General features: G+C 40.4%; 1 protein-coding gene across 3 annotated transcripts in view; it reads left to right on the forward strand.

Annotated features, from left to right (window-relative positions):
* Positions 1–21523, forward strand: part of CDH8 (cadherin 8) — a 236931-nt gene extending 215408 nt beyond the window's left edge. For all 3 annotated transcript variants that reach the window (XM_033157166.1, XM_033157167.1, XM_033157168.1), the window contains 2 exons: positions 16746–16997; positions 20115–21523. In XM_033157166.1, the coding sequence (XP_033013057.1) occupies positions 16746–16997; positions 20115–20608 (746 nt within the window). In that variant the 3' untranslated portion in view covers positions 20609–21523. The remainder of the gene's footprint in view (positions 1–16745; positions 16998–20114) is intronic.
* The last annotated feature ends 210 nt before the right edge of the window (positions 21524–21733 follow it).

A 21733-nucleotide genomic window follows, 5' to 3' on the forward strand; every position in this document is an offset into this window, starting at 1 on the left:
ATCATATCCACAAATTTACCATTTAGGATCCTATTCTGTATCCTAGAAAATAAATGTGCACCTGGGATTATGTCTCTAGCTGAATTGGTAGAGACTGTAGTATCCTTTACTGGCACACCATTGACGCACTCGAGAGGAAGGCCATATTTGGCCCTGTGCTTATTAGCTCTCCTTAACCAGCATGGTGAAAAGGCCTCAAAACATCAAAACTTAATTACCATGTAAAGAAAATGGCACTCAGACCAAATCAAAATGGTGCCCAATGGAAGTTGGCATTCGCACCAAAACAAAATGGCGCCCAAAATGGCTGAAGAAGAAGGTGTCTATGAACCCAAAATGGTGGTTCCTGCCCAAGTGTGCAGCCCAGACCGTCCGAAGCTGAAGCACGCTGGGACAAGAAGAACTGGGCTCACTGACGCAGCTTTCCGCCCCACCTTCCATCCGATCCCAACAGAGCCCCGGCACAACCCGCCCCACCAGCTTAAAAGAAAGCAAGACCTGTGAGGCCAAACACACCGAGACCCAATGAGTCAAGGCCAAGGTGGAAACGACGACCGCTGGAAAACGGTTCCCGAAGGGATTAAAATCCGCCCCCCAACAGACTCCCCGCAACCCGGGAGGAAAAGTGAGGGAGTGAAGGGTCTATCTGCGAAGACCCGCAGGCCCCAGGAGGGGGGGACAAGCTCCCAAAGCAATCTCTCTATGAATGGGGGGTAGGGATGGATTAAGGAAAAGAGGACAATTATGGGAAAACTAAAGGGAAGATTGAGGGTAAAAGGGGGAAGCGATCACCAAGGTCGATCAAAGTCTCTCAGAGCAACAGCTATCCATGATCCAGTGTTCTGTGATCCAATGTGAAAGCCCCAATGAGGAAGCTCGTAAGCCTGTTGCTGCTGCTTGAAGGCACCCGATTGGCCAGATTGCACCCAAACAACGCAGGACCCACCTATCAGGGATTGTGGCTGTTCCAAGATTACCCACCCACAACACCGGTCAGGTGGTCAGGTCACACCGCAACACATGCCCTCTTTAATGGAGGACCCGATTTCACATAACTGTCTAACCTCTCTAATCTAAAATGTTTAAATGGAAAATATTCCACTAGGCTGCCACTTCCAGTCATAAGTGAATCTCACCAAATGACAAATTAACCTCTGTATTTTATGGGAAATATTTTGCCACATCAAATTGCAAAACAAACAAACAAACAATGGCCCCAGTTTTAATATATTTAACACTATAACTCCAGTTTTAATATATTTAAGCACCGGCTTTGTAATACAACATATAGTGCTATACACTGTAAGCAAGTGAAGGTGTCCTATGAAATGAATATATCTTGTATATTCTTTATTCCTTTTCCTTTCTTGCATTATATATATAGTAGCCAACCATTTCATATGGATTTGGAGTGTTGCTGTTCTGAATATTATCCAACTGTGGCTTGCTAGAGAGAATTTGAATTATTTTCTCTGTGACCTGCCCAGCTGTATTTTTTCTCCTCCTTTGCTAACCATTGGGGTCTAGTACATGATGAATCAGTGGAAATCCTGCAAAAAGCTTACATCTGAAGTCCTGCAAAGCAGGCCAGCATTCTTCTGCTGAAACTATTATCCAACCTGGGCAGTGAGGGTGGGGGGAGTACAATGTAGAGGCATTTAAATGTTTGCCCACCATTTTCCCATGTAACTGAGTCTTGTGCTCACTGTAGTTCTTTGGCAACCTATGTAATCACTTATCTCTGACTTTCATGACAGATGTGTGCTTGTTGCAGCCCTAGTGATAGAGTTGGCAACTAAGTTGGGGATTTTATACAATGAACTTTTCTTGGAGTGTGTGTGTTTATACTGCAAAACAATGGCAAGGCAAAGCAAGAATCTCAAGGATACTAACTGCATGCTCTTCTAAGGAGTACTTCACACAATAATATTATGATTCAAGCATTCTTTGTGTTCAGAAGCGCTTTTTCCCCCTGGAAAGGACAAACTCGTTTTTATAGTTCCAGACATTTCCCTCCCTCCCATACTCAAGAAGGCCCTGCATTCTACTGTATTCATATTTATCATATTCCTCAGCAAATAAGAGCCCACTGGATCAGATTAAAAAGTCCATCTAGGCCAGACAGATACAGCCAATAATCCCTCAATGTTGAATGCATAATAAATTCCCTTCACCTGGTGCTACTTCTGAATCTGGAGATATTTATACTGAAAATATTTTATTTTTCTAAATCAGGCATAGGCAAACTTGGCCCTCCAGATGTTTTGGGACTACAACTCCCATCATCCCTAGCTAACAGGACCAGTGGTCAAGGATGATGGGAACTGTGGTCCCAAAACATCTGGAGAGCTGAGTGCCTATGCCTGTTCTAAATCATTTCTATACGACTTCATTCATTCATTCATTTATAAAAAGGAAAGCCTCAAAGCTGTTTACAAGCAAAATTAAACAATCAAATAAAGCACTACAAATTATTTTTTAAAGCATTCCATAGGTAGATCAAATATTCAGTGGCCAGGTTGCTCCCTGGAGCAAGACGGTTTGAGTATATTGCACCGATCCTGGTCCAACTGCACTGGCTACCAATTAGTTTCTGGGCCCAATTCAAAGTGCTGGTTTTAATCTATAAAGCCTTAAATGGCTCAGGACCACAAGAAGAGAAGAAGAAGAGTTTGGATTTGATATCCCGCTTTTCACTACCCGAAGGAGTCTCAAAGCGGCTAACATTCTCCTTTCCCTTCCTCCCCCACAACAAACACTCTGTGAGGTGAGTGGGGCTGAGAGACTTCAGAGAAGTGTGACTGGCCCAAGGTCACCCAGCAGCTGCATGTGGAGGAGCGGAGACACGAACCCGGTTCCCCAGATTACGAGTCTACCACTCTTAACCACTACACCACACTACACCACACTGGCACACAATACCTCAACGACCGCTTCTTCCCATATGAACCTATCCAGTCCCTGAGATAATCTTCTGAGGCCCTTCTTTGTGTGCCTCCTTGAGAGCTCAGGAGGGTGGCAACATGAGAACGGGCCCTCTCTGCAGAGGCTCCCCATTTATGGAATGCTGTCCCTAGGGAATTTTGCCTGACACCTTCATTATACACCTTTAGGCACCAGGAAAAAATGTTCCCTTTTAACCATGCCTTTGGTTGATCTTATTGACATCCAACACCCTTTTGGAATGTGGCTTTTTGGGGGGGGGGGGAGTTATTAGGCTATTGTTTTTGGTTTGATTTTATATGTTGTGGTTTTGTTTGTGAACCGCCCTGAGACCTCCAGGTATAGGGTGGTGTATAAAGTGAAATAAATAGTAGTAGTAATAATAATAATAATAATAATAATAATAATAATAATAATAATAAATCATCTTGTTTACAGTAGTATAATTTTCAGGAAAACAATGTGGATTTCTTTAATAAAAAAACCAACAACATCAAAAGCAAGTGGTTCACTCTTGCTTAACGGGAGAGGGAGCAACAAAACAGTGGAGAGGTTGTCATAGTGCAAGCACAAAGGAAAAAGTGTTGGATCGGTTCTGCATGTGTGTTCGCACAGCACCAGGCTCCCCGCTGCCTCCCAGTAAACAAGAGCAACCCCATACCCACCAACATTCTGACCCCTGAATCTGGGACACCCTGCTAGAGGTGGCAGCAACAAGGAAAAAGATGCCACTTCCTCGGTGATGGCCCAACTCTGCCAGGTCTGACCTGGGGGCAGTGGCAGTGGAGACAAGGGGCCCTAGCAGCGGCAGTGGCGGCTGCACCTCTACTCTGCTGGGCTAAAGTGTGTAAGCTCAGCACTAGTTCAGTGCTGCTGGGCCACAGCTCCACTCCCTAGTCAGTCCTGACCCTGAGGTGGTGGCACCCTCTCCTCTGCTGCGCTCCACTGCGTGAGGGAGGCGAGGACAGCCCCTGTGGGGAGATCATCCTCACAGCGGCAGTGATTCTGGCAGCTCCTGCAGTGGACAGAGCAGAGCTGCTAGAGTCGGTGCCTCACTTGGGGCTGGACTTTGGCAGTGGCAGCCATGGAGAGTTTGGCTGGCCCATCCTCCTCCCCGATATCAGTGGCTCTTCTGGAGAGGGAACGCAAGACATTCCTAGATTGAAATAGAAGCAAAAAATGCTTCTGTGAATCTGGGGTGTCCCTCTAAAATCAGGGGGTTGGAGGGTATGAACTCACCTATTAATAAGCCAGTAAGTTACTTCTGGACTTTTATATAGTGTGTGTGTGAGAGAGAGAGCTCTGAGGGACCTCCTAGGAAAAGAATATCCCCACCCTTCCAGCTTCTAGAGAGTTAGCAAACCCGATCACAAAAATAGTAGAACTGCAGCTATGTTGGAAGTGACCGTGTAAAATATGCTTGATTACTACTCTCTTGGACTAAAGGTCAGAGAAAAGTTTCAGAATACTTAAGAGACAATTATCTAAAGTTCAGATTTTCTGAAAGGAACAGAACTGGAAATTATACAGACAATTATCTAAAGTTCATTTTTTTTCAAAGGAGCCTGTGGAAGGTTAAAAATTACTAGCTCTTTACTGTGGTATTCCCTCCACACTCATGTATTTAGCTGTGGTGGAGTCAATATTATAAAACAGTGGGTGACTCCATTTTATGTTCTAGTGTGGGGGAGGGGAGATTCAGATGACAAGTTTAATGCTTGTTTTATATATTCAGATTAAATTATTTTTTAAAAAAAGAAAGGTGCAGTATATTATAAGAACATTTGTCAGCATATATGGAGAATTTCATTTAGCCCACATGTTTAGGTGAAGCGACCTAATTCAAATCACCCAGACTAATACATGTTTTATATTTTGTTTTAAATGTAGCTTCCATTTTTATGACTTTTTTTGGAGTGGGGGGTGGGGGTTGATATTGTATATTGCCTTGAAATGTTTGTGTTGTTGTTGTTCAGTCGTTCAGTCGTGTCCGACTCTTCGTGACCCCATGGACCAGAGCACGCCAGGCACCCCATCCTCCACTGCCTCCCGCAGTTTGGCCAAACTCATGCTAGTCGCTTCGAGAACACTGTCCAACCATCTCATCCTCTGTCTCCTTGTGCCCTCCATCTTTCCCAACATCAGGGTTTTTTTCTAGGGAGTCTTCTCTTCTCATGAGGTGGCCAAACTGCTGGAGCCTCAACTTCAGGATCTGTCCTTCTAGTGAGCACTCAGGGCTGATTTCTTTAAGGATGGATAGGTTTGATCTTCTTGCAGTCCATGGGACTCTCAAGAGTCTCCTCCAGCAGCATAATTCAAAAGCATCAATTCTTCGGCGATCAGCCTTCTTTATGGTCCAGCTCTCACTTCCATACATTTCTACTGGGAAAACAATAGCTTTAACTATACGGACCTTTGTCGGCAAGGTGATGTCTCTGCTTTTTAAGATGCTGTCTAGGTTTGTCATTGCTTTCTTCCAAGAAGCAGGCGTCTTTTAATTTTGTGACTGCTGTCACCATCTGCAGTGATCATGGAGCCCAAGAAGGTAAAATCTCTCACTGCCTCCATTTCTTCCCCTTCTATTTGCCAGGAGGTGATGGGACCAGTGGCCATGATCTTAGTTTTTTTGATGTTGAGCTTCAGACCATATTTTGTGCTCTCCTCTTTCACCCTCATTAAAAGGTTCTTTAATTCCTCCTCACTTTCTGCCATCAAGGTTGTGTCATCAGCATATCTGAGGTTGTTGATATTTCTTCCGGCAATCTTAATTCCGGTTTGGGATTCATCCAGTCCAGCCTTCCGCATGATGAATTCTGCATATAATTTAAATAAGCAGGGAGACAATATACAGCCTTGTCGTACTCCTTTCCCAATTTTGAACCAATCAGTTGTTCCATATCCAGTTCTCACTGTAGCTTCTTGTCCCACATAGAGATTTCTCAAGAGACAAATGAGGTGATCCGGCACTCCCATTTCTTTAAGAACTTGCCATAGTTTGCTGTGGTCAACACAGTCAAATGCTTTAGCGTAGTCAATGAAGCAGAAGTAAATGTTTATCTGGAACTCTAGCTTTCTCCATAATCCAGCGCATGTTCACAATTTGGTCTCTGGTTCCTCTGCCCCTTTGAAATCCAGCTTGCACTTCTGGGAGTTCTCGGTCCACATACTGCTTAAGCCTGCCTTGTACAATTTTAAGCATAACCTTGCTAGTGTGTGAAATGAGCGCAATTGTGCGGTAGTTAGAGCATTCTTTGGCACTGCCCTTCTTTGGGATCGGGATGTAAACTGATCTTCTCCAGTCCTCTGGCCACTGCTGAGTTTTCCAAACTTGCTGGCATATTGAGTGTAATGTTTGTATAGATGGTTATTAATAATAATAGGATCAGAATGTGAATGTCTTTCAAATTATAAATATCACTGAATTTTGTGATATAATCCCCCTGCCCTGGCAAAAAGAACACACCAAAATGTGTAAAATAAATAAATACATACAAATTTTAGAATAAATAATTTAGAGATGCATACATTGAGAGAAAAGTTTTACTTTGTGATAAGATACTATTGAAGTACACACATCATCATCATCATCATCATCACATGCACAGATGTGGTGGAATGGATTTATGAATAAAACGACATTGACATAGTCATGGATCAGAAGGCGTGATCCCTATGTTTGCTATAGTGATTTTCTCAACACAGGTTGCTTTCTGCCTTTGTGGGCAAAGATAGCATAATGGGGTGGGGAGGGAGAACTGATGGTGGAAGAATAGCCAGATGCAAAGTGTCAGCCAGGGTTGAAGGTAGGGGTGAGGTTGGAAGGAAAATAACTACACCAGCTCCTTGGGTGGTGTCTTTTCTTTCTCTTACTGGGGACATATTAGGGAAATAGAAAGTCTTCGGATCTTGCAGATTCAGAGCCTCCCTTAATCACTTCAACACACTCCTCCTCCCCATTAACTGATGGGGATGTTATGGAGTGTTTCATGGAGACAACAAGGACGCTGCCAGGGCAGACCTTATCCGCCTGTGGAACTTTTCTCCAGAACTGAGAGGAAGATCCCTAATACCTCTAGGATGCCTTCTCAGTGATCATAGGATTGCAACAGGAATTGCTTGTTGTTGTTCATAACTAAAGCTTAAGGAAAGGAATCTCAAGAAAGGAGATTCCAACTAAAAATTAGGAAGAGCTTTCTGATGGTAAGAGCTGCTCAGAGGTGGAACGGACTACCTCAAAAGGTGGTGGACTCTCCTTCATTAGAAGTTTTTAACCAGGTCTTTCAGGGATTATTTAGCTGTTATTCCTGGATTGTAGGGGGTTGAACTAGATGGCTTTTGGGGACCTTTCAAATGCTACAGTTCTATGATTCTAGAAAACTGAGCTAACAGTTCTCAAAGAAACTTATTTTGCTTGAATTTTGCCTCCATTCACCTTTCTGGTAAGTTGCCAGTTTACCACAAGGGGGTAGGGTAGCTTACCTTTCTGTGCTCTGAATACTTTGAGAGGGGAAACATTGCTTCAGATATCAGTGTATGACCTTTCTCACATTGTACCTAGTTTTTAATTTGTTTTAAAAGAACATTGTGAATGGTGTCATGCCTGAGTGGCCCAGATCCAAGATACTCAACCTCCAAAGAAAAGCAGACAATAAAATTATATTGTGTGTGTGTGTGTGTGTGTGTGTGTGTGTGTGTAATTATATTTATATATTTTTAATGGCAGAGACACAGGGAAGATGTTTTGTTGTTAGTCACTTCTGATTACACAGGCATTGTCCAATAGGTCCTTCTGACACTTGCAGAATAGCATTCCTTATAAGTGCTCACTATTCAGAACTCTTACTGGAGGTAATGGGGTATCACAATTTCCCGGAAATAAATAGGTTTAGTTTGTGTGCTTAAAACTATTATTTCCCCTATGACAGATAAATTGGGGGGGTGGGGTGGGGTGGGGGCAGCCTTTGGATTCTCTTTAGCAACTAACTGTCACCATTTGACATTTAGGTCCAATAAAACAATCTCCCAGAAAGAGACATTGGCTGTCACATCAAAGCTCACTAAATCTATGTTGCACAGTCATGTTGGTTTGAAATGTGGCATATTATGATGTAAGAGGTGTAAGATGATTGGTGAGCTGCAGTTTTAGACCTTTTATTAAAAACAACAACTTGCAGATATCTAATATGAAATTTGATAGCAGCCATTCATTTGGTTTCCAGAACACACACTGCAAATTTTTGATGTTCATGGAAAGCAGATCACTTTGAATTATCCATGAATGTGTCTGCACACATACAGCTTGGTTATTGTAAATCAGCCTCAAAATATCATAAAGCTGCATAATTTATTTACCAATTATTTTAATAAGCCTTCTGGCTAAACAGGAAATTTTTGTCTTTATTGTTAGGCTTATGTAAAAATCTTTCTCGTAAAAAGAATATCGTGCATGATCTGCGTGACTTTGCTTTGTTGAACCTAAAGTACTCTGATCTGTTTGGTTGCCTAACTTTTTGTTTCTGCTTCTGTTGTTCAAAAAAGCAGTACATCATTCAGGCAAACCATAGGTTCTTCACCTTAGTGATGCATTCAAGTGGACAAACGTAAAAAAGTGGACACAGTTATGGAGTAAGCCTCATGTAATAAGCAATTTGTGAGATGCAGATACAATTCAGGCAATATTTACCTTGAATCAGATTTGATTACGTTAATCTTCTTCCCCAATCCAATGCAGTGCATGCAGGGGAGGGAGTGCCAACCTGTTCACCATGCATCCATGTTGTTTCCAGCATCGTCAGGGTCAACATGGGATGCTAATTAACCCTAATTCTAATTTATCTATGCATATTTTGTATTCGTTAAAATAATTTCTAACTACTTTAAGGTTTTCTCTATAATCATGAGGTATATTAATTTTGTGAAATAAATAAAATAATGGGAATATAGTACACCTCACCATTGGGTAGTAGACAGTGACCTAACCAGGTGATCTGTGTGCCTGCTCATCCTGTGATACAGGTAATAACTGCTGGTCAGTGTAGCCATACAATCAGAATTGTGGAATTGGAAGGGTCCCTAGGGTCATCTAGTCCAACCCTCTGCAATGCAGGAATCCTAACTAATGCATCCATGATAGATGGTCATCCAACCTCTGCTTAAAAATCTCCAAGGAAGCAGAGTCTAACCCCTCTCTTGGGAGTCTGTTCATGTATAAAACAGCTCTTACTGTCAGAAAGTTGAGTGGGTTCCAGCATCTCTTTTTCTAGAAAAAATAGCACTGATTGGGTTGATGCCTCTTTATTAACGAATATTATGGACTGCAGTACTGTTGTTCTTTAGATATCATTGATTCTCCACTCGATATAGTTTGACACACATGAATCAAAATAATCTGATCTCACCTTTGTTTGTATGGATGTTCTGTGGTTGTTTTTCATTTATAAAATTGAAAGAATACACTGTGGCCTGTGATCCAGAAAGCCCTCAGTTCACATTTCATTTCAGCTATTAGCTCATTAGGTGGAGGAATAACTCAGTTCCTAAGCATGTACACAGAAGGCCCCCCAGATATAACTATTTTCATTTCATGTTGTCTAACTTTTTCCCATATGTAAAGAAATGTACTTCATCACAGCCCTTGAGATTTCCAGCTGCAAAGTTTGCAATTAAAAAACAACTTTCTTTCTGTTCAGAAGTAACAAATCCAGCACAGATAATTTATAGTACAGTCTTTAATGCCATTAATGATTTGATCTTTCTAAGAACATTTTTAAAAAATGAAAAGAAAGAGAAAGGCAGAAAAAGTAGCAAGCTAGGTAGAAGGTTACACAGCAGGGAAATCTACAGATCTCTAAATATTAAAGGCAGTACAGTGAATTAAAGAAATATCAGGTACACACACAAAAGGACACTTCAGTGTAAACTGACTTGTGGACTTGAAAAGTTCTAAATTATAATTATGGTCTGATGCTAAGGCCCAGAACCATCAGGCAGAGTGAATCAATGGCTTCAAGCTGCAGATATTGGAGAACAACAGCCACAACTCTTCCTCAAATACCTCCCTGTCATTTCCTTTTATTGCCACACGGCGTCTTCTGCCCCCCACCCCCCAAAATCTGTTTCGCTGTCTCCAGTGTACTGGAGGATGCTCTCCCATCACCAGTCTTGAAGCTCTAACCACCAGTGCAATTGAATTCTTTTACATGGAATGGGTAGGCCCACCATCTTGTTCTTTGCCTTGGAAAGCAACATGTCTTGTTTCAGACCTGCTTGGGTCCCCTGTTTGCACACCTTTACTCACATGGGCTTGCTGTTTCCAAGACTGCTCTCATGCTAGTCCAAGGATGCATAAAGTATTCCACTCATATGATTCATTTTTATATCTGCTTGCATGCCACACTTTTTAAAACCTCCCAAGGGCACAAAGTGTCGTCCCTGTGATCTGTAAATCTTGGGACAACATTTTAGTTGCTAAATCTGGAATGCGGTGTGAGCCACTGAGGAGGAAGCAAAAGCCACACGAATAAAAGCATGTTTTAAGAGGCCTAAGGCATACTTAATTACCAAATTAGAGCTTAGAGAGGCAATTCATGAATTAATTAATTAACCTCCAGTGTAGAGGAGGAAGCTGGCATGTAGAAGTTCTCCTCGGATTGGTTGTAAGAAGACAGACAGGTGGGAGCTAACTGAGGGCAGACTGAGGTTAGTGGGGCAGTGCCATCTTCACCCTAATAACCAGCCTCCATTGGTTTGTGATGTAATGATGTTGTTGATGTTGTTTTAAATCCATGCATATGTACATGAAAGGCATGGAAGGCAATTTAACTTAGAACTCATAAGAATAGATCATAAAGCAAAGTGTGCTTTGTTTTGTTAACCAAGGGATGGTTAAGTAAATGACATGAAAAGCATGAAAATAAAGGATCAGCAGGTTAATTGGGGAGATGAGCAGAGAGCACCCTCTCAAGCACCTGTTTCCAAGCTAATTCATGCAGTAGCCTTGGTGTCTGCTCCTGTAGAAGCTGCCTGCTGTTTTCTGAGCTTCTAAGGTTGTTTTTTTTTTTTTTTTTTTTTTAAGCTCTCTACTGGGAAACAAAAGTAAACCAGATTAAGTGATTTTATTGCTAAACAGGAAGTCTGGGTTGCTTGAAAGTTTCAAATTGCAGAACTCAGTAAAAGGAAGACTTCTATGGATAGCACCTTGCAACACTGAAGTAGAACTTAGTGTATGAATCTGAGAAATGGTTGTTTTCTGTTCCACCACATGCAGCACAGTTTCTGTTCCACTACTGTCTGTCTTCTGCACAAAACTACAGTATTCAAGTCAATTTCCATTCTAGCAAAATTAAGTAAGTTACACAATTAATTAATAATGTGTACAGTGGTACCTCTGGTTACGAATGCTTCTGGTTTCAAACTTTGCCCCAGGATGCGAATGGAAATCGCACAACTCCGGCGTGCACAGCGGGAGGCCCCATTAGTGAAAGCGCACCTCAGGATAAGAAGGGGTTCAGCTTAACAACGGACCTCTGGAACGAATTAAGTTCGTAACAAGAGGTACCACTGTATTACATAACCTACTGATATGGATAACTAAAGATAATAAAAATGAGAAGCAGAAAGAATCCAAAATTCACAGATTTGCCCAGCCCTAAATGAATCTTAATCTGCTGGTTCAGTCACCTACCCTTATCTTCTGGGGCTTGATTGGGATAAGACCTATGGCCCAGGTGGAGCCCTGCAGAGAAAAATAAAACAGTTTGTGTTGACTTTCCTAAATAATACTCAGAAATTTAATAATAGTTCTCAGAATTAAATAGGTTGTAAACCAGGCTGCATGCTAAGTGAATTTGAATAGAACTCTGTCTCTTAGAGACAAGATGGATCAGAGCTTACATACATAACTACTTAGGTGAGTTAGCGGAGGGAGTACTTTACATTAGCCCCTTCAGGTTATTGTACCAATAAAAAAATACAGCTGTTGTCAACAGGAAAAAAATGAATTATGTGTCATCCCAAGAGTAACTTCACTGAATTCCATAACATAACTGAACTGTTTCTCATGTATGTATCAGTTTTGCCTGGATCTTTCTTCCCATGTGGTCATTCCCTGTTTTCTTGAGTTTTTAAAGTAAGATTTTATTAAGACCTTTTATAATACAATACAATAAGAAGCAAACTAATCAAAACAAAAACAAAAGAAGAGCAAAAGAAGAACACAGAGTCTTCTCTCACAGTCCTCTCTCTCCCCTGGGAGCTTCTCTTTCTTCTCCATCCCTGGGAGATTTTCCCTTCCCAGCCTTTCATACCATCCAGTGCCAGATTTACGTATAAGTTTAACAAACTGTAGCTTAGGGCCCCACTCTATTGGGGGGTCCCCAAAAAATTAAAGGGGAAAAAAACAACTGGATGTACATTTCCAAAATATAAGATAAAAAACAAATAAAATGGCTTTAGATACCTATTAGGTCCATAAATTACCATATAGCACATATTCAACACAAGAAACAGTGACAATTTGTTGTTGACAAAGGACAGCTGGACATATAAAGGGCCCCATTACCTTCAGTAGTTTAGGGCCTCATCAAACCTAAATCCGGCCCTGACACCAACCATCCATCACCTTCATCTGTATGCAAACCCATCATTAACTCTGAGTAGATAATTAAAAACAAACAAACAAACAAACAAACACAAAAAGCAGAACAAAACAAAAGCAAGAACAAAGCAAAAAGGGGAAAGGAAAGATAACAAAGAGACAAAAACAATAGAAAGAAAGATAAAGAAATGAGTAAAAACATTAAAGAAACAAACTGAAATAAAATTGCATGTTCAGACCTTTTAACCTTACCCCCAAATAAATTCAGACAGGACTCAAATTTTGGTTTAGTTTTTGGCAGAATTTAGGCCACAACTTTATTGATTAGAGAAAGTGAGTGGTTGCATAGGTTCTGGTTCTTCTATCTCCCTGAACCCTTGAAGGTAGCGCTGACCCAGGGTTCCAGCATAGGTCAGCCAAGGGTGAACACCTGGAAAGCAGAAAGCCGGGGACATGCTCTATCCACCACCCAAATGTCCCCCCAGACTCTGGCACAGGCACAACCCCCTCAGGGGTTGACCAAACCACTGAGTCCCTGGATTCCTTTAACGGAATACCCTTCACATATGGCTGGCGAGAGCCTTCTGCCAGCCCTATCACCTGAACCAGAGCCTATAGGCAACCTTACAAGTTGTGACGATTTGCAACGCTGCAGGCGAAACCCAAATAGCAACAGCCAATCAGCCAAATGGGGAAAATTCCTGCTGTGCCCCTGTCCCAACGACAGATGACACACGACGGCATAGCAAGGTCAAGCGCACAAGCCCTAAAAGTAGGGAGAGGTGAGCAGGTGTTCTGGTGCACACGCTGAAAAGAGGAAGCTCAGGGTCACATGCATGGTTATATATAGGTCCCTTGATCTGTTTAGCTTGCATCCCATTGGTCAGATTGCTCCCTGCATCAAGGGACCTACCGACTGGGTGTTGTGGCTGTCAATCAAACCCACCCACAGCACGGGTTTGGTCACCAGGTCTCACCGCAATACATGCCTTCCTTAAGGGAGGACCCGATTTATCAAAGCATTCTAAAGATAATGTTTTGGGGGGGAATGAATAGGTGAACCATCATGCATACTCATTACATACTTTGGAAAGAATATAAACGTCAAACACATTGGATTGATTACAATAGCAGACTTGCAAACTGAACAAGAACCTTCCTTAAACCTTGGAGAGAGTCAGTATAAAGTTCAGGAAAACATACTTCTTCAAAAAGAAAATATGGTCTAAGTTATTCTGGTGAGGAATTAATGAAAGAAATGAAGGGGACCTAGTCATCATAATATTTTTCTCTGGTAATGTCCCCTCTGATTGCTTTGCAATGTTGTGATAGTTCATCTACAAGCACAGCCTTCCAAACCCTATCATACCACTTTGTATAGTTAACAAATGATCACTTCTCCATAAGAATGTGTTTTCCATCCAGGCTGCTGTCAGGAAATGGATTGTTAATGGCTTAAAGAAAATCTATTTATTTGCTGGGGGGGGGGGGTGATAGCAAGACTAAGCCTGGATCTTTAACCACTGTAATATTCACAATTTTAGAAATTTTAGAATTCCTGTGGAATGCACCATCCCAAAATTTGCTTATGGTTTGATCCTCCCACCCTAAGTGGATGGAATGATTCTTGAACTTTTTCATTCCAGTTATTGATAATTCAATTCCCTACAAACTTTTCATTTATTAATCTGTCTTCTTTTACTCATTTTGTCAGTTTACCCATGGAAGCCTTTCCCCATACCTTAAAAAAGGCATGTGACTATAGAATTGAGATTTTCCCCAATTTTTGATTGTTCCCCATGATTTTAAATCTTCAGTGTTTATTTAAACTTGCTACTTCTGGTCCTAACTACTATCACTGTGAGTCACATGGGGAATCATGGGTTGGAAGAAGAAGCCTTAACATAGCAGTAATTTTTAAAGGGAAAGACTAGTACCTCACTGTTCTAGTCTTCCTCTCTTATGGGGTGGGGCAAATCTGCCCCATCTAAGTGGTGTGCAAGCAACATTTGTAATAATGAAAGTAAGAGAAAAAAGAAAAGGTTCTGAAAACAATGTGAGCAGCAGTACATTATGTATGCTCCAGTTCTATAACTGTTTTTCAATATTGTTATTGTTTAACTGGAATACGAGAGAAATGGGAGAACAATAAATGGAAGTTGAAATGATTAATGAATTGAATACTTAGAAAACAGAAGCTGTTTATTGGACCTTTGCCCAGAACATTATTGCTCTTTCTATAGGAAAACCAGGATCTCTTTTAGGTCTGGTGGAATATTATTTCTATTAACTAGCTGTTGTTTTTTATTGGATAAATGTATCAAATTCATCTGAATCCGCATAAATCCAAGCACTTTCATGGCAGCAGGATTCAAAATATTTTTTCTCTCTGAATAAATCAGTTTAAAACTTTGATGAATTGTTAAGTAAGCGAATGGGGGAAACCTTTAGGAAAACCAGGATCTGCTGTAGGTCTAGCAAAACATTATTTCGATTAACTCCCTGCTACTTTTTATTTGAAGAAATGTATCAAATGAATCCAAATCAGCATAAACCCAAGGACATCCATGGCAGCAGGATTCAAAATAGCCTTCTGAGTAAAGCAATAAAGTGCCCTGAAGACTTGTTAAGTAAGCAAATAAATCAAACCTTGTTACATTTTTGAAGTGCTGCCTGGCATACACACAACTGCTAATAAGAGGAGAGAGTTGGGTGAGATGCCGGGTGCCAGTAATCTAGGGTTACCTAATGTAATAGAAAGATCTCATACATCTTGCAGGAGAGTTGAATTCAGTAATTACCTGTGTGGTTCTTAGTTATTTGATTTACTGCTAACACACAGTGGGTGTCATTAAATAAAGCCAACATTTACCTCACTTCAGTGTCTGCAGCACTGCCTATATTTTACATAGTAAATGGAAGACAGGCCTCTGTAAATTCAGCAATTGTGAGAGTTAAATGGTGATCGTTTTAATGATGTCAACTGTGCCTAAGAACTGTGAAAAAGGTAACAAGCTTCAATACGTATGCAAAAACAGAAGGAATGATTAGGCAGTCAACTGTATGTATGCCCAGGTTCCATAGCTAAAGCTGTTGCATCAAAAGGCTCTCTGAGGGTTAAACTACCATTCTCATTATTCTTTGTGCTTTAAATGTGTTTTAAAAGTGTCTTAAATGCATGATTTGGTTGCGATGACACCCCAACCCTCTGCTCGATGCAGGAAATCTATAGGTAGGGTATCCCCAGCAGATAAATGTTCACCTTTTGTTTGAAGACCACAAGGAAGGGAACACCTGCCCTGCCAATCTCAAGAAGTAATTGGTTCCATTGTCCAAACTGCATTTACTACCATGATGTTTCTCCTGACATTCAGTTGAAACCTCCCAACTTTTATAGACACGTTTTGGCTCTTAACCCCAACTCCCAAAAAAATGTGCCTTATGAAAACTATATAAATTGAACAAGCTCAACAGAAGACAGTTTTAAAACAGCCATAAAAAGCATAATTAAGCTCACCTAAGAGAAGCAGGCAGCCAGACCCTCTAAGGATGGGGTTCGTAACCTGAGTGTCACAACTTTAAAAGTCCTGTCTTGCAACCCAGTCAAGTGTACCTCTGGGCGGGAATGGGGGTAGAAAAAGCTTCTGTTGACAAAAAACAAAACAAAAACAAAAACCAACAACAATAACAAAAAATAGGTAGCCACAATCAGGAGGCAGTCCTTGATATATCTCAGTCAGAGGTTTCTGCATGAAAATAACCTCTCTCTTCACCCAGGCAAGCAAGAGACACCACCACTGTTCAATGACCCATTTCAGCTAGACAAAATCGCTCAGTGAGTGTGTGGAGATGGCTCAGTGAATTTTGTGGCCTGGGGAGAGGGGGTGTGACCTAGAGAGAGTCCCAAGGGCCTGATAGAGGGGCTTGGACCTGAGGTTCCCAATCCCTGCCAATTTCCAAAGAGCTCCAAATGAGGCTAAGGATGGTAAGGACAAAAAAGAAGGTTGAGAATGATTCAAAGAGCAGCACTGATGGTACACCAATTTGTTCACATCACATGCCATAAACTGGCAAAACGGAGAAGCACTTTTGTAAAACTATGAAAATGAACACAAAATAAGGTAAGTAGATTTGGCTCGGTCCTCATCAAAGAAAGCATTGCATTCTGCAGCCTTAATCTGAAATAGATTATCCCCTTCTTTTCCAGATAACACCCTTAACATTCTAACAAAACATAATGGATTCAGCCGCCAAAAGCAAGAAGTCTATTTTCTACCTATCATTATCAGCGACAGTGGGAATCCCCCAATGAGCAGCACCAGCACCCTCACCATTAAGGTCTGTGGATGCAGCAATGAGGGTATTGCCCAGTCCTGCAATGCTGAAGCCTATGTGCTCCCTATTGGCCTCAGCATGGGAGCTTTAATAGCAATTCTTGCCTGCATCATTTTGCTTCTAGGTACGTATTCATTTACTGGTCAGAAAGACTTCCATATGGGAAAGGAGCATCTTTCAGCAGTTGAGCATATGCTTTACTTGCAAAAGCTCCATTTTCAATTCATTGTGTTTCTAATAGTAGACCCACTCTGAAAACCCTGGAAAGCCACTACCAGTCTTAGTAGACAACTGGAGCAGTGGTTTAAGCATAAGCAAGATTCACATGTTTCTGGTTCATAAATTGCTAAACAATATAGATAAACTTTTTTGGAAGAAAAGTATGTGGTATGAAAGAGGCAAGTAGCTAGTAGATTCATTGAAATCACTAGCTTAGGTCCATTATTTGTAAAAGGATCTATTCTTAGTAAACTTACTTGGATAACATCAAATATTCCCAGAAGCCAAGGGTAGTCAACATGATTCACTCCAGATATTCTTGGAGAAAACTCTCATTATCTTTGACTACTCACCATGCTGGCTAGGGTTTATGGGAGTTCCAGTCTAGCATCATTTGGAGTGTGCCATGTTGACTATTCCTGCCATAGGCCAACTCTTCACAAATGGTGACCTAGTGAAATTATCACAGCCTACGGGGTATCCATTGAGAAGATGACCCCTCTGTTTTTTCTTAGCTAATCGGCCAGACTCGAAAGTTTGGATAGGTTACTATACATTGTTGGAGGGTTACATTCTGTATGATTAGTAGAACATTGTGCAAGGTGTCATGGGCAGTAAACCTGTATAGTACCCAAGTGCTTAGAACACAATTACAATCAAAACAGAGATAATTAGATCACCTGACACATTTCCGGTTACATTTGAATACTTGTGAAGGCATCTAATTTTTACTGGAGCAGCAGCATTGGTGGAGAGCATATTCAACTCATTTCCTCATGCTTTCCCCCCTGTCAATATCAACTCTTCACTTAAAGTTGCTGTTAGCTCCCCTGAAGGGTAGACACCAAAGCCTAATACAAACACCACCACTACGACGACCTGTAGGGCAGTGCTTTTTGCCCCAGAGGGTACTCAAGGGCATGCAGTACCAGCACCTCTTTTGGGAAGGTTAAAAATATGAACACTTACTTCAAGGTGAGAACTGGCACCTGTTTTTTTCAGGGGGGGGCACTGCAGGGCTAGTAGCAACTTTGTTTGGGGGGTATCCAAAGTAGGAATGGGGTGGGAATTCAATTCAGTTAGCATTTAAATGTGAATTTGCACTTTCCAAAACAGTTTGCAAACTGAAGCATCTGTCCAAATCTACACTTCTACACTTCGCCAGTCATGGGGCCCAGAATATGTATACTAGAGTAAATTGTTGCATATAAATACATGTATTTTTTGAAATAAGATACACAATACATTCTATTAGGGGAGATTAATTTGCAAAAATGTTTATATTCTGGAAATTCCATTAAAAATGTGTATATTAGAAGAAATTTGCTTGAAAATGTTTTCACAAGGACTTAAAAAATACAAACTGATGTGGAAATGTGGAGAACTGAACTTAAGGTTGGAAAAATGATAAACTGAAAGAAACTGATATTGACAGAGCAAACCATTAGCTCCAAACACACGTATCTGGGAATAAGCTGAATTTGAATTAATGCATCTGAAGTTGGGCTGCTCCATTTCATAGCTGAGTAATGCTCTTTTCATCACACATGGGAGTAGATGTCAATGACAGCAAAGCTCACACACAATGAGTTATTACCCAGCAAATGGGTTGTTAAAACATCGTGTGGGTTGATTATTGTGTTCACATATATGTGCTTACATATTGGGATTGTAATAGAAGCAATTGCAACAATATTACTATTAGCTGTAGTGGTGGTAGTAGTAGTGATAGTAATGATAGTAAAATACTTCACAAAGAAACACATTGGACAATAGCCTTGAATATTTAATGAATTTTATTGAAATGTATACTAACCTCAAAAAGGTAGAATTTAGTTATTAATTTAGTTACCTTTCACCCTACATCAACACAACATGCAAGCTTTTGGTTTTGTGTTCTGTATTTGGTTAAAAGTATAAAATACTTAGTGGTATAATAAAAAGGAGAATTCCTTGGATGCCTAGATGCAAGTACTGTTTGGTGAGATTGCCCAGCAGAGATTTTAAAATGACAAAACATGCAGCAAAGTAAAGTGTGGAAATATAGGTTGTTAGACCTTTTAAATATCTCATTTTAAGTTTGCTTCCATAGTTTCCCACTTCCCTTAGCATAGAAAGAGATTACATGTTTGGTAACTTAAAATTTGTTTACTTACAAACATTTCAAAGTGTTTGTCAGATTCATGTGCTTTTCTATACAGCAGCAAGAAAACACAGGCATTATAACTTAGGTTCCAAAATGGTAAATGCTGTTGAATTATCTGCATAGAAATACAAAGATGTCTTGCTTAAGCCATGCAGTCTAAGTTTGGAACATCCAGATTAGATCTCCTTACTGGTAGGGTCCAATGGTGGAATGGAAGAACAAAGTATTGATAGCTCTTCCTCTCAAGGTGAGGAGGAATGACCTACCTAAGCCTGACAGGAGAGTGTAATCTATGGTTTTAACCCCTTCATGCATTAGAGTTCAGACTCTTGGTTATATGAGGCTGGATATCCCACAAAAGCCTTGTCAGATCCATTTAAAGGGGAAATTTGGCTTTGGGGTACATAGGTTGATGCTGGAACTGCATGTTGGCAAATCAAGAATCTTGCTTAATCAGGAACTGGATCCACTTGGCTATATTGAAAATTTATTGCTTTATGTCACTGATCACATAAGCTATCAGTCAGGGAATACAGATGAATAGCTGTCCTGAAAGTTGGCACCACTTCCTGACAAAATGCATTTCCAAACCTGGATCCTATCAAAGTCAGAGCAAGACAGGGATGCTCAGACTAGCAAGTGCCTCTCAGAACTTTTTTTCAAAAACGAGTCCTTTCCTTGAATTTCCTAACCCCTAGTTTCAGGGATCCCAAATTTCCTTCTCTCCCAAATTCATTTTACCTCATGTTCTAATATCCAAATTTCAAGTCACGCCAACATAGAAATATAAGCACCTTTTCACCCTCTGAGGAAATATTTTGTTTGTGTTAAGAACTGCTTTCAAAGGTTAATCAGCTTGTGGTATTTCCTTTACAGTCATTGTGGTGCTGTTTGTGACACTGAGGAGACATAAAAACGAGCCTCTTATTATCAAAGACGATGAAGATGTGAGGGAAAACATCATCCGTTACGATGACGAAGGAGGTGGCGAGGAAGATACAGAAGCATTTGACATTGCAACTTTACAAAACCCTGATGGAATAAATGGATTTTTGCCCCGCAAGGATATTAAACCCGATCTTCAATTTATGCCGAGGCAGGGACTGGCACCTGTTCCTAATGGTGTTGATGTTGACGAATTTATCAATGTAAGGCTCCATGAAGCTGATAATGACCCTACAGCTCCTCCATATGACTCGATTCAGATTTATGGGTATGAGGGGAGAGGCTCAGTAGCTGGTTCTCTAAGTTCCTTAGAGTCTTCAACATCAGACTCAGATCAGAATTTTGACTACCTCAGCGAATGGGGACCCCGTTTTAAAAGACTCGGGGAACTTTACTCAGTGGGAGAAAGTGACAAAGAAACTTGACAGTGGATTACAAACTTTTATTTTTTTTCACTCTTGACTTAAGCGATCATGTAATATTCTAGGGCCACTGCTGTTAGTTATGACTAATGTGGCTTTTTGTTTAGGGGCAACTTTAGTGCCAGTCATCTTATAAAATCAACTACATTGTAATGTTGAACCAAAAAAGTACATAAATCAAAAGTATATGTTAGGAGGTCTGAGTCTTGTGGAGTGTGAAGTTAAGTACGTAGAGTGTCTAGAAGTCTTTGGATATTCTATATTCACATGACCACTCTGAAGATGGAGGTTTGGATCTTTGATCACCTTCAGTACGTGAAAGGAAAGGAAATGGAGAAGATAGGTGCTTTTTCTACATAATGGACCTCTGTGGATTTTTGCTTATGAAGAGCATCTTCTGATAGTCCATTGAAAGCTAATGGTTTGCTTCCACATTGCCAACAAAGATTCCACCACAAAAACAGGAAAAAAGAATGTTAAAAGCAATATCTGGTCTTCTTTGCAATGCTGAATTTTTAAGAAAAGCATTGATAAAGTCCCTTTTGGCCTCAACTGTGCAGTGACTGTAAGTTGTACATAGGGTAATTCTTGGCCACAAAAACCACAGACTGAATATCATCTTCAAACATTTTGTCAAGCCTTAAAATATTCACATGTTCTTAATCTATTCCAGTGAAAGGATTCAAAATCCACCATTGTGCAAATGTTCAAGTGGAGAAGAGACTAAATTTCTCTACTTTTAAAACAAAATGGATTGTTTTCTAGAAGGATCACTCATTTCATCTACTTTGTCTTCTATAAGAAAAAGGAGGGAAATATGTGAAAGAAGATGGACTCATATACAAAAGCTGGTTTTATTGCTAAAGAACAAATTTATTTGTTTAATCCTTGAAATAAATATTTTATTGATGTCCATTACTGCTTTTATTTATTAAGATTGATTATTGGTAAAAGAGAAGGGAAACGTCAAAATTGTATCCATTAAAAAAGGTTAGAATTCTTTGTTCTATATATATATATATATACATAAATATATATACACAATGTTAAATGAAATGTACATTTTGAAAAACAAACACAAGAGATATTAGTAGTGGGGGAGTTGCAAGGGAATGGTAGCAGGGTGAG

This window comes from Lacerta agilis, chromosome 8 (assembly GCF_009819535.1).
Source record: "Lacerta agilis isolate rLacAgi1 chromosome 8, rLacAgi1.pri, whole genome shotgun sequence".
Classification (NCBI taxonomy): Eukaryota; Metazoa; Chordata; class Lepidosauria; order Squamata; family Lacertidae; genus Lacerta; species Lacerta agilis.